The 16,132-nt window shown below is 65.0% G+C and overlaps 1 protein-coding gene across 7 annotated transcripts in view; it reads left to right on the top strand.

Annotated features, from left to right (window-relative positions):
- The window catches only part of CBFA2T3 (CBFA2/RUNX1 partner transcriptional co-repressor 3), a 72,467-nt gene that overhangs the window by 53,859 nt on the left and 2,476 nt on the right, over positions 1–16,132 (top strand). For 5 of the 7 annotated variants that reach the window (XM_072946807.1, XM_072946812.1, XM_072946810.1 and 2 more), the window contains exons 3-10: positions 2,891–2,968; positions 6,897–7,138; positions 7,239–7,328; positions 11,041–11,222; positions 11,883–12,106; positions 14,698–14,783; positions 15,385–15,556; positions 16,027–16,095. In XM_072946807.1, the coding sequence (XP_072802908.1) occupies positions 2,891–2,968; positions 6,897–7,138; positions 7,239–7,328; positions 11,041–11,222; positions 11,883–12,106; positions 14,698–14,783; positions 15,385–15,556; positions 16,027–16,095 (1,143 nt within the window). The remainder of the gene's footprint in view (positions 1–2,890; positions 2,969–6,896; positions 7,139–7,238; positions 7,329–11,040; positions 11,223–11,882; positions 12,107–14,697; positions 14,784–15,384; positions 15,557–16,026; positions 16,096–16,132) is intronic. The other 2 variants (XM_072946809.1, XM_072946814.1) reach the window with 1 other exon arrangement.

The raw sequence follows: 16,132 nt of genomic DNA, 5'->3' as shown, positions 1-16,132 counted from the left end.
GAGCCAGCCAGCACCGCGGCCCCTCCACCCTGAACCCGTAAGTGCCCCCGCTGGCCTCTGAGAAGGAGGCTCTCATCATGGGTCAGGGCCCACGCTTTGAGCTTCAATCCCCAGCTTGGCTGCTTGGTAGCTGTGTGGTTCTGGGCAAATTTCTTAACTTCTCTGGGCCTGGAGTTCCTCGTCTGTAAAGTCGGGCTGGTCGTGGCCCCTGCCTCACGGAGCTTCTGTGAGGACGATGAGTTAGTGCGGTGGGCACACGGTAAGCATTCCGTCAAGGTTAACAGTCAGACTGGAGCTCAGAGAGGGACAGGACTTCCCCACAGCCATGCAGCAGACAGGTGAATTCTGTTGGGCCTGAGTTCCCTGGAGGGCCAGTCAGAGGCAGCTCTGGCCTTGGAGGAGCTCCACGGCCAGGCCTCAGTGGTGTGAGGGTTGGCTAGGAACGGGATCAGCGGAGCCGCGGCTGCTGGTGACCTGGTGAGCAGCCAGAGCCTCAGGTGGTGTCTCACTGAGCCTGGGCCCTGGGTGGAGCATCGCGGTGCACACAGTGCGTCTGGGCGGGCTTCCGGAGTCCACAGCCACCTCTGGAGCTCTGTTCCTTTGAGTCAGAGAAGTTGGTGTCTCAGTGACTTTGGGTCCTGAGCAGTTGGGAAGGAGACCCCCAGCTTGGGCTGGTGTGGGGGATGGTGTTCCCTGCCCCCAAGCCCAGGGGCTTAGCAGGCATCTCACATGCCTCCCACACCCCCTGGTTCAGAGGCCAGAAAGCCCCACGCTGGGGACCCTTCCCCAGGCTTTGAAACTCAAATGAAGCCCCTCTCTGGGGGAGGAGCCCCAAATTCTCGGCCTGGTGGCTCCTGGCCCCCCCCAGGTCCCTTGGGCTCCACCCTGCCCACCCGGGGTCCACCAGCTCTGCCCAGAGCCCAAGGTGGACTGCAGGGCCTGGCCTGGCCCCCTTAACTCCTGAGTGTGCAGGGCACTGGTCCTGCTGTGAGAGGCCAGGTGGCAGCTCTGTCTGGAGAAAGGGGTCAGGCGGCCCATTGTTCAAGGCCAGGCTGGGCCCCTGGGCGTACGCTGTTGGCTCTGAGCCAGGCTCTGACCACTCCATGGTCTGGTAAATGGGGTGACACCACTTGCTCCCAGGTGTGGCCACCGGAAGGCAGGGGGTCCCTGCACACAGTCAGAGCCTAATAGCCCAACACCCTTCCCTGAGTGTTGCCTGGAGCAGAAGTTTCCAGCTCCTCTCCCCCTGGGGAGGGGCTGAGCCAGCGCCCCCATGTGTGACTGAGACCGGACTGGGCCCGGCCCTGTCCTCCACGCGTCCCGGGTCAGCCTGCACTGGCTGCAGGGAAGGGGCCAAGGGGCTGGGCTCTGTCTCACACCGCTTCCGCCTGGCACCTGCAGCCAGCCGGTCACTACTCCCCTTTCTGAGAAGTCAGTCCTCATCTCAGGCTGATCCACGGGCTAAGTCTCCCCTCGCAAGTAGAGGGGAGGCTGGGCCTGGTTTACCTTCACCAGCGTCTGCTCAGCCCAGGCGAGAAGAGGGGTGTTCCGTGATGGGGCAGTAGCAGCTCCCAAGAAGCAAGGCCACGGGTGCCCCCCCTCAGGATGACGACCCCTGCACTGCGGTCCGGTTCCAAGCAGGAGAGTCCAGCAAGCCATCTGAGCGGCTGGCCGAGGGCTCTGAGCCGGGTCCCCAACCCTGACAGGCACCTCCGTGTTCCAGGAGCCCGTGATCCCGAAAGCACTGGTCTGGGAACCAGATGTTCCAGGTCACGGGCGGCTAACGCCGCCCGGCATGCTTTCATGAGGACAGTGAGCAGATGTGGGCAGCAGGCCTGTGTGTTGCTCGGTTCCCCTCTTCCCGTCCCCACACGCAACTCCCCCCACCACAGGCTCACACTTGTGGGGTCGGCCCAGCCTCCATTCAGAGCATGGAGGTTAGAAGCGGGTCTTTTCTAAGCGGATGCCTCAGTTGCCCCTGACTGCTGGGGCTTTTGTCTGTGGGTAAGGCCGCCTCCACGGTGGCCTCGGATTTGCTCCCTAACCTACGGAATTCCCTGAAAGCAGGGTGGTTAACCACGTCCATCCGAGCACCTAGCTGGCGGCAATGCAAGCAGGCGGGGCCTCTGTGCTCGCCTGCGGAGTCCCGCTTCCCGGCCTGCCTGCTAGCCCTGCTGCCAGAGACTGACCTTGAACCGCGGCCTGAGGGCTGTGGTTTTTCTGGCCTGGGGACAGCCTTGGGCACAAATTCATTTTGGAGTTGAAGCTGTGCTGTGGCCAGGGAGGGGTGGGGGCCTCAGAGAACTCTGCAAAGGGGTGTAAGGAGCTGCTTTGCAACTGGGAGGACCTTCCAAGGGCGAGCGCCCCACCCTGCCCTTGACCACCCACTGTGGACGGGAGGTCCAGTGTCTCCCTACGGTTTCTGCCCCCTTGCTCCATCTCAGACAGATCACCTCTCCCTTTCTGTTTTGGTGTCCCTCCCTTCACAGCAGCACTGTCCTGGGCTTCTCGTCTGTCAGTGGAGACTTTCAGCCCGTCGCCCTGGGCTCCGGGTCCCTGAGGATGGTGTCGAATGAGGTTACCAGGCACCTTCCAGAAAGAGAGCTTTTGAGAGTCAGGGTGTCCCACCCATGCCCATGAGACACCAAAATTCTTGTAGACCCCCTGAGAAGTTCCCACCAGAAATGTAAGAGATCCCCTGATTCAGCCCATTTCACAGAGTAGGAAGCCGAGGCCCCAGAGAAGGGGATGGACTGGCACGAGGTGCTGACAGTGCCGATCCCCAAAACCGCTGTCCAGAGGCAGGGGAAGGGCCGACTGCAGACGCCCCTCAGGGCAGAGTCCCCGCCCAGCCTCCCTCCTCACAGTGTTTTTCTTATTTTGCTTACAGATCAAGAGGACGGACCTGCGGTGTCTCTGCCCCACGGCCGTTTTCATGGCTGCTTAAAATGGTCTATGGTCTGTCTTTGTAAGTAAGATAACAAAAACCACAGGCCTCCCGGGAGGCCCTCCCCCAGCACCCGCTGCCCACCACGGTCTGGTGCTACCCGCCTCCCTGAGGGAGCAGGTGTCCGGGACAGACCCAGGAGAGCGGCGCAGCCAGGGTCCCCCAGTCACAGACCCGCCTTCACCCCCAGTCCTGCCGCTCACAGCTGTGCAGCCTTGGGCAGCTGGACGGCCTCTCTGAGCTTCCTCTTCCCCAGTGCAAAACAGGGCAGGTCACGCAGGCCCGAGTCATGAGATGGTCAAGCGTCAGTGGCAAGTCCATCCACAGCCTGTCTTGAGGGCAGACCCCACTCTTTCCTTTCCAGACACGACATTCTTGCACGGGCACCACCCCCGTGCCTCTGTGTCCCCCACCTAGAACGGAAGTCGTAGCACTCGGAGCTCAGGGCAATCACCAGGGCCCCGCCGGGTGCTTCCAGCGCTCACTGCGAGCTCAGCGGGTGGGCCGCGCTCGGCCGCAGCTGATGGCTGTGAGGGGCGCTGCTCGGCCCGTGAGTGCACCAGTCCGCCCAGGTGTGGCTGCCGCGCGGCCCCCGGGCTCCATCTGAGCGGGAGGGCGGCAAAGCGGCTGTGTGTGAATTCTGTCCTCTTCCTCCGTCTGGGGCTGGCATAGCCTCGGAGCCGCGGTGCTGGCAGGACTGGGTGGTCTGTGTAGGTGAAGAGGATGGTGACTCCCAGGGCCCCAGGCGGGGACAGGGGGTGGTGGGAGGGGCTGTTTTCAGGGCGGCGGCCCAGCCCCACCCCTGCCCAGGCCCGGGGCTGGGGGAGCCGTGGGGGTGCTCGTGTGTGCCCCCAAACCTCGGCCGGGACACGTGTGGTCTATCTTAGTAACACACCTGTTGTGGGAATGAAAGCACTTGTGGCCGGGGTTATTTTCGGCGTCTCTTCAGCAAGCTGCAGAGGCTGCCCGGCAGCCCGCAGGAGGGAGCACGGCAAGCGAGGCCGGCGGGCCGCCGGGAGGACCAGGCGCCCAGGGCAGGCTGGTAAGGGAGCCCGGAGAGGCCGGGCCAGGGGCCAGCGGGTGGGGGCCCAGGCGGAGTGGCACGCCTTAGAAGCCTCTGGAAGGTTCAGACCCCGAGTGACAGCCCAGCTCTGCCATGAGTGACCAGAAGTCCCTGCTGTGGTGAGGTCCCGTGGCAGCGGGCCATCTCCCGGGCTGTCTGGGGTGACCGCCAGTGGCTGTCATCAGTCTTGGCCAGGGCGTGCGTGTCAGCGTCCACTGACGAGTCGGCTAGAGCTGAGCAATGAGAGAAAACTAGCACCAGAGCGGGGGCTTCTGGCCCCAGGACCCCTCGGTCCCGCCACGGAGAGGGTGAGGGACAGGGCTGTCGTGTCCTGCGTCCTGCGTCCGGTTCACTCTGCACCCCAGGGCGACGGGAGGCCCTGGGGCGAGGCACACTCTCCTGCAGGAAGATCCCAGCTCAAAGTGTCTCTTCTGGGTCCTGGAAGAGCTTCTAAGATCCCCCAGCCCTGGGGGCAGACTGATTTCAACCTGCACCATGTCTTCAGGGGAGGGAGTGCTGCGCTGAAGGCCGGTGGAGGATGCTGGGCTCTCCTCCCACAGCCCGTCCCTTCTTGGGAGACAGAGGCAGTCATCTGTTTTGGGGCCAACCCTGGCCTTCAGTCGCAATTCCAAACGTCTGCTAAGTGGGGGCCGGTTACTGACGAGCGATCACCCAGCATGTCAAGGCAATCAGGTCAAGTGTTTCTGGCCACTGCGCGGCTGGATAAGCAGAGAGCATCCGGGGCCAGGCACCTGGCCCTCGGGGTCCTGAATGAAGCCCTACCTCTGGTTCAGGCCAAGGCCCGCTCGCGGATGAGGAAACTGAGGCCAGGGCCCGCATCTCACCCCCAAGGCACGTCTGGTCTGGGCCAGGATGCCAACTCCCGCCCAGGGCTGCGTCTGTCTGCTGCTGAGGGTCTGCTGAGCGCGGGTCAACCAAGGGGTGGGAGGCAACCTTGGGACCCGCGTGGCATCTGCAGTGACGGCGAGCCCCATGGCCTGTGGCTCAGTGAGGGGGGCGTTCACAGGTGTCACTGGTGGTGGGTCAATGGGGACAAGCCAGTCATCAAAACTGGAGGTGCAGGTCATGTCTGGGGAGGCAGCGCCAACCAGGCCGCAGACTGCGGTTCCCAGAAGGGTGGGCCAGTTCCAGAGCCCACGGGTGGATGCTGCAGCCCTCGGGCTGAAGACAGTGAGTGCTGCGTCCCCTAGGCCTGCAGGGGCAGCGGAGGGGGCAACTGGGACCCGGGCATCCGGGCCGTGGGAGAGCCGAGGCCCGGGGGAACGGCAGGCACGCAGCTCCCACCCTTCCAGGCTGGGCGAGGCCAAGGTGGTCAGCAGAGGTCGCCTCCCAGAGCCAGGGCAGGAGGGCGGGAGTGGCAGGCCCACCACGCACATGAGCAGAGGAAACCACGAGCATTCAGGAGCCACTTCCCAGAGCCTAGCTGGCGGCCCCCCTCCCGAGTAAAAGGGCTCCTGCTCCCCCTTCTCCACACACAGGCCCGAGGAGGTGCTGGGGCCTCAGACAAATTCGGCCCTGAGGGAGCAGCGGCTCTGAGCTGTCCTGCATTCCCAGATCCCGCACCCTCTCTACGCCAGACCCAGCAGGAGGGGTAGACGTGGGCCTCGTGGACCAGTTGAGTGAGCGAGAGCTGTGCGCACACGTGTGCCTTGTGTGGGCGTGCACGTGTGTGCCATGAGGGGCTGCGTGTGTGATGTGAGCGTGCATGAGGGGTGTGCCGTGTGCATCTGTGGGTGTGCACATGTACATGGGTGAGTGAGTGCACGTGCGTGTGGCATGCTGTGCAGGTGCAGAGGGAGCACAGAAGGGAGCAGGGTCTGGAGCAGTCGTGGGGCCGTGCCATGTACAGGAGGCGGTGGAGTGGGCAGGCCAGCGTGCACGGGCTGGGTGGGGAGCATGGAGCCCGCCTGGAGCAGGGGCCTGTGCTGTCCACCCACCGAGGGGGTGAGGCTGGAGTGGCCGCTGAGTTTGTGGGATGTGCTCGTGCCTCCCAGAGGCGTCCAGTCCCCTTCCCATGTCCAAGCTCCCTCCACCATCACCGAGGGCCCTGGGAGCCCACGACCTCTGACCTGTCTGCAGGATCTGAGGCCGAGGGAGTGGGGGCAGGCGGCCAGGCACAGGAGGGCGCCCCCAGCCTCTGGGGTGCAGGCTCAGCTGAGGATTACAGTTCGGCCCCAGGAACATTTCACAGCAGCCCTGGCAACTGCCAGTCCTGGGCTGACAGCACGGGTCCGGGACCCCTGCCATCTGCTCCCCGCAGGCCCTCGGGTCACCCTGCCGTCTGCTCCCCGCAGGCCCTCGGGTCACCGGCTCATCCCCCACAGCCGCCTGGGGCCAGGTGCACACACGTCCGCATGTGCAGCAGCCCCAGACAGCCGCCACCCAGTGCCTCCCCTGCCGGCATCCAGCCCCGGTTGTCCTGGGGGGTCGGTTCCCCTGCCCCACCTCACACCCCGTCAGCCTGGCATCAGGGTCCTCATGTGAGTGGTGGCAGCTGTGCAGCCAGTGGGGCATGGCTTGAGGCCATTGCGGCAGAGGTGAGGGGTCACCTGCCTTTTCAGGGGGACAAGGGACTTCTCCTGGGAGGAGGAAAGTGGCTGGCAAATCTCAGTGGTGGAGAAGCCCCTCCACCTGTTCACAGTGGACGCCCCAGCAGGCTGGCCAGGAGGCGTGTCCACCAGGCAGCATGGGGGCCCTGGTGGCCCCTGGGCGTGGAGGGCCTGGCCGTGCCGCCCAGAGCCAACCACAGGGTGCTGAGCCGGGGCTGCGCTCTGCCCCGCCTGCCGGGGCTGCCCCGGTTGCACATCCAGCACGGGGCCCGGGGGGATCTCTGCCGTGTCCTCATGCCTGCCCTCCCCCCCACAGTGATGAACGGCAGCGGCCACTCACCGACGGCCATCCACGGCGCCCCGTGCACGCCCAACGGCTTCAGCAATGGCCCAGCCACCTCGCCCACGGCCTCGCTGCCCGCGCAGCAGCTGCCCCCGGCCTGCGGGGCCCGGCAGCTGAGCAAGCTGAAGCGCTTCCTGGCCGCCCTGCAGCAGTTCGGGGGCGACATCTCCCCGGAGATCGGGGGCCGCGTGCGCACGCTGGTGCTGGGGCTCGTGGTGAGTGGCTGGCGGCCGGGCGGGGCGGGGGGCCCAGGCCGCGCCCCGCCCTCGGCCCGCTGCCCTCCCTGGGCTGAAGCAAGGCGTCGTCTCCCCTCAGAACTCCACACTGACCATCGAGGAGTTCCACGCCCAGCTCCAGGAAGCCACCAACTTCCCTCTGAGGCCCTTCGTCATCCCCTTCCTGAAGGTAAGGCAGACCTACCTCCCCTCGTGCAGGGCCCAGGGAACCCCGAGTCCTTTTCTCTGCCGGCCCGGACCAGGCATTGCTCTCGGCCCACCCGGGGCCCTCAAGGCTCCCCATCCTTCTGGGGAACGGTGCCGAGCTGTCTGGGCCGCTTCCTGCAAACTACTTGCCAGACCAGAGCAGTCAGCCGCCAGCCTGGTCCTCCCAGAGCTCCCAGAGTCATCCCTGTTCTTACTGGCCAAGTTCACCCATCCACTTGACAGCTGTTTTTTGAGCACCTGCTGTATGCCAGCTGACAGTTGCCACGGACTCTGGAGAGGTGGGTGCAGAGCTGCAGGGAGGGAGCTTTTGATGAGGATGGAGGAGGGTGAGGGCGGATAGCAGGGAACAGAGCCTTCCAGGTAGCAAGGGCAGCGTCTGCAGAGGCCCTGTGAGGCAGGGGTGTGCCTGGCAGGTTTGAGGAGCAGTGAGGGGGCTGTGTGGCCGGGACAGAGTGAGGGGAGTGGGACAGTGGACAGACGGAGGCACAGGCAGTGGTGGGTGTTTACGGCAGTGAGCACGCGGATGGGTGAGAGGGTGTCAGATGAAAGGCAGCCGTGTGAGCCTCACGGAAGATAAGCAAGGACCAGGGCCTGTCATCGACACTTGGCGGTGAGCCAGGGCAGCAACAGCAGAGCTTGTGAGCAATGCAGCTTCCCAGGCCCCAGCCCAGACCCACTGAATCGGAACCTGCGCTTTAATGAGGTGCTGAGCAACACTTGTGTGCAAGAACTGGACGGTGCAGGTGCAAGCAGGCTCGGACGTTGGACCAGCGTGCCCACAGCGGCACTTCACAGGCCTTCACTCCCCTCCGAGGGGCGCCCATCGCCTGTGCACCTCCCCGGGTCAGGGTCCCACAGAGCTCACTTGGGAGACCCACGCCTGCCCTGTGGGGCTCTTGTTTCCTGGCTCAAGTGATGCTTCCAGCTGTGGGCCCTGCTCGCCTGCATGGTGGGGCCCTGGTGGGGCTGCCTTCCAGAGGGTCTTGAGGACAGACCAGACCAGACCAGACCAGACGTGCCCAGGGTCAAGCCCTGACCCGCCCCTTAGCCCTGGTTGTCCTGGGCCAACCTAGTTCACCCATGCGTGTCAGTTTCTGCAGCTGTAAAGGGGGAAGGTTCTCAGGCTGCAGGGAGCGATGTGTGGAAGAATCTGGCTCGAGCTCAGTTCACGATGGGCATTGTCATCCGGGGTTTAGACATTCCACAGACGAGCTGTGCTTTGCAAGCCTCCTCGGCAGCCACCCAGGCTGAGCCCCCAGCGGCCCTGTCGAGGTTGGGGGGCCCCACACAGGCACTGCCACCAATCCGGTGAGCATGTGGGAGCCCTTGGGTCCCCACTGGGGGGGGTGGAGCCGAGGCTGGAATCTCTCTCACTCCAAGATCCCCAGCCTTCGGAGGTGTGCCCCCAGCCCACACCTCGTTCCTGGAGGCCCTACTCTTGCCCCCACCTACGCTCCAGCCCCCTGCCCTCCTGCCTACCCCCTGCTCTGCTCACACTGGGCCGGCCAAGGGTTGGGCCCATCTGGCCACTGTTTGCGATTCCTGCTCCTCCTTTCTGCTCTGCTGACTCCAGGCCCCCGTCTTCGGGGACACAATGCACTGCTTATGTCTGATCAGACGTCTGCAGCACACGTCCCGCCCGTGTGAGCTGCCCTGGCTTATCTGAAGAGCAGGAGTGGGGGGGCATCCCGCATCCTGCGCCCAGGCCCACCCCTGTCCCCCCAGGCACACCCCGTGAGGCGTCGGGCAGGACACGCCCGGTATGGCCAGGTGCCTCTGTCGCAGCTGTCACGGGGCTGCCAGCGCCCCGACCGCTGTCCGGGTGAGGGGTCTGCTGGCTGGGTCGCATGCCTGTGACCCCACCCGACAGGACTGTCAAGGACAGAGTTCATTCGTCTGCCTGACCTGGGGCTCCTGGGGTGTGGCCAGTCCTGCTCCCAGGGTTTGTGGCAGGAACTGCAGCTGGCCCTCCAGCTCAGACCCAGCTCCGACCTTGGGCACCTGAAACTTCCACTTCTCAGCCCTCCCCCAGTCCCTGGGGTGTGAAGCCTCCCTTCTCGGGGAGGCTCACAGGAGCCTCTGGCCCATGGTGGGAGGAGCTGGAGCCTCTCAGCTCCAATTGCAGAAGAGACAGAAGTCAGAAAAGTTAAGCAACTTGCCCACGGTCACACAGCACAGCTAGGGCCCATAGTCATGCAGGCTGAGTAACGATGGAGGAGGCACGTGGCAAAGCTAGTGGAAATGTCATAAACCCTCGTTAAAGGGGGGTGTCAGTTCCAGTGACACGTCCCTGCGCTTGTTTGTGCCACCGATTGCCCTCTGGCCTGAGTTCCCATCCGTGAAGGAGGCGGTGTCAGAACCTCCATTCAGGTTGGGGCCACGGGGAGTGGGGCCACGGGGCTCTTGCTCAGTCTGTCAGCATCTCAGTGGCGATGCTACCCGGACACCCCCAGCCCCGGGACAGAATGGGGGCTGCAGCCCCAGAGGGAGGGGAGCCCCCCACAGTCTACCCATCTCTCTGGCCTGGGGTCCCTGTTCCCCCCACTGAGGGCCCCGGGCCCCCCGAACTCGCTCCTGATCCCAACACTGTGCATGGCCAAGGGCTGGGGCTTTCCAGAAGCTGGGAGGTGCTGCCCCACCGGGCCAGCCCTCCCCCTGCGCCGGCTTCCAGCTGGCCTCAGCTGGCCAGGAATCCAGATGTTTCCACCGCCCTGACAGCGCCCAGACCAGCCGTTGCCCACGCGGTCCCCCGCCCTGCTGGCGAGGGAGAAGGAGGGTGTATGGCGTCTTCAGACCTCCCGGGACCTCCTTTCCCAGCTCATGCTCCTAACGTGTTCGACAGATGGCAGGCTGGCCCCTGTTCAGCTATCCAAATAGAAAAACGGGCCTGGCAGCCGGCGCTGCCTGACAGAAACGCCCCAGCTGCCTGGTCGGTCCGTGTGGATGCACTCATGGGGGCTGGGGAGGCAGAGGCGGGCGCAGGCTGCCCGGGCAGCTCTGAGACACCATGAGAAAGTTGGGGAATCGCATTTATTTACAAATACTTAGAACTCTGGCTCTCCCAAGAGGCCTGCCGCTGGGCCTGCATCCAACCCGCACCCCCATGGTGGCTCTGGGAAGACCGTGGAGCCCACCTGCAGCCCCCGCGCACTGGAGGCCCAGAGCCAGGGTGAGGGTGGAGGCCGGAGGTCACAGCGGTTTCACACAGTTGTCACAGGCAGTGCTCTGTGTTCCAGTCCTGTGCCCACCCTGACGTGTCATTCTGTGTCCTGTACTGTGTGGCCTTACCGCAAATGCGGAGCCTGGTCTTCATGTCTGACCACGGAGGTGACACACGTGGCGGCTCAGAGCAGTGCAGACACACAAGCGCACTCTGTTCAAGGCCAGGCTGGGAGCCAGCAGAAGGGGGAGGGCAGGGGCCAGCCCCGGGCGCTTCGTCCTGCACACGTGGGGTCTGCACACGTGGGAGTCCAGGCTGTGGGTTCCAAGTCGCCGTGCACCCTGAGGGGCTTGGTCCCACCTCATTCCCAGGCTGTAGTGGAGGAACTCGAGGCCCAGAGAGGTTGTGCAGCTTGCCCAAAGGCACACAGCAAGGCCAGCCACCAGCCTCCCTGCCTCACTCGGAGCACCTCATGCCCTTACCTCCACGAGCAGTCAACCCTCGCTCCCCACAGGCCAATCTGCCCCTGCTGCAGCGGGAACTCCTGCACTGCGCCCGCCTGGCCAAGCAGACCCCCGCCCAGTACCTGGCCCAGCACGAGCAGCTCCTGCTGGATGCCAGCGCCTCCTCCCCCATCGACTCCTCAGAGCTCCTGCTGGAAGTCAATGAGAACGGCAAGAGGAGGACACCTGACAGGTACCTGGGGAAGGGGAGGGGCCGGCACCCCCCCCCCCCCGCCGCCTGACCAGAGAGCCGCCTGTGGTACCAAAGCTGAGTGGGCGCCCCAGGTCTAAAGCTGAGTGAATGCAGGTCCAAACCCGGTTGTGCTGCGTGGCTGCAGCCACCGGGCCTGTCAAGCAGCGTTGGCTGCAAGGCCGCTGCCCGGCCGAGTTGCTGAGAGGCAGCCCTGTCTGGCGGTGGGGAGGCCTCCCAAGGACTCAGATGCCTGCTGGGAGGACAGGGCGGGGTCTGTCTGGCAGGAATTCCCTGGCTTTTCCCTTCGTGCTGGTCGTGTTCCCCGAGTGCCCGGGAGCCCGTTGTCCCCAAGTGCCTGGGCTGCCCTTGCTGCCGGGCGCCTGCCCTACTGGGGGGGCATCTCCCCACTGCCTCAAGGGGGGCTCGGGCTCCTTGCCTGACCGCTGTGCCCCAGGAGCCCACCCAGCGGGGTCCCCAGTCCCAGAGGAGGAGGGAGGAGGGGGCTGGGCCCCCAGCAGGCAGCTCTTATCTTTCCCGATGCTCATCTGGCTGTGTCTCCCCTCACTGTCTCTCTGCCTGCACCCTCGTCTCCCTCTCACCCCTCTGTCCACGGATCCTGGTCCCATGACCACTGGCCCCCCTGCCTGCTCGTTGGACTAGGACCAAAGAGAACGGGTCAGACCGTGACCCACTGCACCTCGACCACCTCAGCAAACGGCCCTGCACCCTGAGCCCTGCCCAGCGCTACAGCCCCAGCCATGGGCTGCCGCACCCCACACCACCTCCGCACTACCGCCTGGAGGACATGGCCATGGCCCACCACTTCCGTGACTCCTTCCGCCACCTTGACCCCCGGGAGCTGCGGGAGCGCCATCGGCAGCTGGGTGAGAGCACGCTGTGGGGGGTGCCCGCCAGCGGCTGTGTGCCCCACAACACCAGGGGGACAGCTGGTGCTGCCCGGTGCCATATGTCTGGAAAGGACAGACACAAAGGAAATGGGTTCAGAGAAAGGATTTGAACCTCAGAGGCCAGAGGGGAGCCCCACCCAGCTGGGCTGCACCCCAAAGCCTGAGGGACAGCCAGCTTTCCGGGACCTCTGTCCTGGGGGGCAGCCTGACATCCCCCAGCCTCAGGGCTAGGAGGGCCCCTCCCTTGGGGGTGGGTGCTGTGCCCACAGGGGTTCATGTCCTGGGGGCTGGGCAGAGACAGGCACGGGACCTAGGGCTGCTCAGGACGCACCTGTTTACGGGCAAGGTGGGTGGGCGAGGCCTGGCATGAAGGCAGCCCCCAGGTCCCAGGAGCTGCAGCCACTGCCTCCAAGGCCACGCACCCTGAGGGAGAGCAAAGGCTCCCTGAGACTCCTCAGCCCCGAGCGCCACTGACTGTGCACATCCAGCCGTGCCCTCGGGCGAGGAAGTGAGCCCCAAACACCCAGGGAGAGGACAGAGATGAGGGAGGCTGGGGCGCCACGGCATCGCCCCCAGGGCACAGGCTTCCAGCAGGGCTGTGACCTTCCAGCATCGAGACTCCCCAGGTGCCTGGGTGCACCCCTGGTCAGGTGGCTCCGTGCCTCCCTGTGAGCGGGGCCTCACAGCAGCCCTCCCCCAGTGGTGTGAGGGGTTAATACAGGGCCCGGCCCAGCAGTTACTGGTAGTGGAGTAACAGGTCCCAGTGGACCTCGTCCCCACATTAGATGCTTTACTAGGGCTAGGAGGCAGCAGCTTGAAGTGCCTGACACACCTGTGTGACGTGTCTGCACACCCACACCACAGATGGGGAGACTGAGGCCCAGGGGGTATAACATACCCAAAGTCGGCTAGCCACGGCTGTCTGATCTTCTGACCTGCCCCTGTGCTGTATCAAAGGTGGAAAGTCCAGACCCTCCCCTACACCTCCCCCGCATATTGGTGTGGGACAGCCTGGGAGCAGCCTAGGGCACCGATGGGGGACCTAGAGGCAGGGTCAGTGGAGGCCTTGCCCTGTCCAAGGCCGTCTCTCTGCCCCCACCCTGCGGAAGCTTCCAGGGCCCAGGCCCAGGCAGCAGGTGACAGCGTCTGGCTCCCTGCAGCCGGGTCAGGCAGGTGCTAATTCCCACCCGCTTCTGCTAACGCAAAAATAAACGCCAGCTGTCAGAGAGATCTCAGCCACTATTCTGGTTGGGGCACTGGCGCGGGCCCCAGCTCTGTGGACAGCGCCTCCCACCTCTGCTGCAATCTGGGCAGAGGCCTTTCAGGTCTGGGGGCCAAGCAGGCCTAGGTGGACCCCAGCCCAGGGAGTCAGTGCCGGGACACGGTGGGGGTGGGGGGTTGCAGTGTTTGCATAAGCGGAGGAGGAGCCGTTGTGAGGGGGCAGATGCTACCCTGCTGGCTGGCGAGGACTTCTCAGCTCACAGTTCTTTTGTTTCTGATTGCGGGGTAGGGACACCCCTTGTTTCAGCCTCTGGAACTGTACCAGTCAGGGCCTGAGGGCTCAGCTCTGGATAGGGCCAGCCTTGCTTGACCTTGGTCAACGTGTCCCCTTAACCAGCCTGGGTTTCCTCATCCATAAGGTGGAAGTGACAGTAGACCCTTCCCCCCAGAGGCCAACAGAGGGATGAAAGGGTGAAGCGCTTGGCGCAGAGCCCTGCTCTGTACCCGGGGCTCCCCTCCAGCGCACCTCCTCTCCTCACACCCCTGGGAGGCAGGCAGGGTAGGCAAACTGAGCCCACGGGCAGGACAAGGGCCCAGGTCCCACAGGGAATGCGAGTCAGGGCTTCCGGCCTTTCCCAGCCCCACCGTTCCCAGGAGACCACACAGAGACCCGCTCACTCGAGACCCAGCAGATAAGCCAGAGCACGTCCTACCAGGCTGGAGTGCAGCCCAGGGGACACAGAGGTGAACAGGCCACGCCGGCCATGCCCTGCAGACTGACGCCGTCTGTTGGGGGTACTGAAGAAGCAGCGAGGCACCTATAATTACTAAACAACCAGAGATACGTGGGGCTCAGGAAGTCTGAGAGCCCAGGGCTGCCGAGGAGGAAGGGGCCTGTGACCTGGGCTTTGAACGGTGCAGGGGAGTCCAGCTGGCTCCGAGAGAGCAGTAAAGCACGGGCCGAGCCGGGCAGTCACAAGGATGCCCCTTAAGTGAGGTCTGAGGCCACTTCCCAGGCAGCAGGGGTCAGAAAGTGTGGGAGTGGCTGGATTTGCGTGGGAAGCAGGGGGTGGGGGAGGGGAGGCCAAAGCGAGGGACGGGGACCCAAGTCTCTTCCTCCCAGCACGGGAAGAGGCCAGGCCTGTTCGGCCCCCCGAGGGCAGTGCCCGGGGTTCCCGCTTTCACGCTCTCACTGTTCCCCAGGAGGGCACAGCCCATGGGCGGGGCCTGGCACAGGGGGCGGGGCCTGACTGCACAGGGAGGGGCTTCGAAAGGGTAGGTCCTGGAAGCAGGAGGGGGTGGCTAATGAGCAAGGGGCGGGGCCTTAGCGTCCACTCCCCCTGCAGCGGTGCACGGGTCCAGGCCTGAGGAAGTGATTGACCACAGGCTTACGGAGCGCGAGTGGGCGGAGGAATGGAAGCACCTCAACAACGTGAGTGTCGCGGCGGCGGTCGCAGGGCGCACGACGACTCCCGGGCGCTCGGCTCGGCCTGCAGGGGCTGCGGGGGCGGGGCTCGTGTGCGCCCGGCTTTGCCCTGCTCCCCCCAGGCTCAGGCTGCCGGCGGCTTCTGGCCAGCACCTCAGAAGCCTCCGTTCTCAGCCCTCATTAACCTTCCAGAGGAAGGTCCCTTGGCCATAGGGGTGGGACCCCTTCCACCCCATTTTCACGGCCATCCCTGCCACATTTCCTTTCGGGGAGGGGAGCTCATGAGAGGGCGTGTTCCCCGGGACTGCTCGGCGGGGTGGACCACACCCTGAGGGCCGGAAGCCCTGGGTTTGAGCCACCAGTCTGGGGCCCCGGGTGCTGGGGAGTCTGGGTGGAGGCTGGTGGGCCTCCCCAGCCCTGCCCAGCTGCTCAGGTGTCTCCAGGCAGTGGAAGCGGGTGTTCGGCCATCTCCCTGAGCCCCCGTGGGCAGGCCTGGTGGACGCGCTGGCCCAGCCCAGGAGTGTGGGAACATATCCCCAGCAGTCCCCCTCATCCCAGCGGCCACACCCGGCCCTCCTGCTCACGCTGCCTGCCCTCCCGCCCGCAGCTCCTGAACTGCATCATGGACATGGCCGAGAAGACGCGGCGGTCACTCACCGTGCTGCGCCGCTGCCAGGAGGCTGACCGCGAGGAGCTCAACCACTGGATCCGGCGCTGTAGCGGTGCCGAGGACAAGAAGAGCCCCGCGCCCACCGCCCGGCCCCTGCACGGCTCTGCAGGTGTGGAGGGGTCTCAGCTAGGTGTGCACGCGGGCAGGGCACGTGACCGGGCACCGAGGACTAAGGCCGTCACCCACACAGTCAGGGCCCTCACGTGGCCCTGCAGTGATATGGCTAAAACCATCTGACTTGGGGAAGGGGTCTTTTTGCTGCGCAAAGGCGCTGCCTGACCCTTTGGGAAGCCCAGCTCATGGTTCCATTGGGCCAGGGGCTCAGAGCTGGGAGGTCCCCTGGACAATGACCGTGGAAGCAGGCCGAGCACGGCCCAGCTCCCAGCAGAATCCAAGGTCCATTGGTCCCAGGGCATCTTCCTTTCCTGACACTACCCACTCCCACCCCAGCCACGGACACAGGTACCATGGGGACCTCAGGGACCCCCAGGTCACACAAGATCACATACACACCCTGCCCTCATGGCCCGGCTGGGTGTGGCCCCACCCTGAGCGTGATGCTGGCCCTCTGTGTTTCAGACGTCCACCAGGAGTTCATGCCCCGGACCCTCTCTGGCTACATGCCCGAGGAAATCTGGAGGAAGGCTGGTGAGTCGTGGTAGGGGACGGCCCAGGGCCCCAGACC

Source organism: Vicugna pacos, chromosome 21, assembly GCF_048564905.1.
Source record: "Vicugna pacos chromosome 21, VicPac4, whole genome shotgun sequence".
In the NCBI taxonomy this organism is placed as follows: Eukaryota; Metazoa; Chordata; class Mammalia; order Artiodactyla; family Camelidae; genus Vicugna; species Vicugna pacos.
This window is presented reverse-complemented; position numbering and strand designations above follow the sequence as displayed.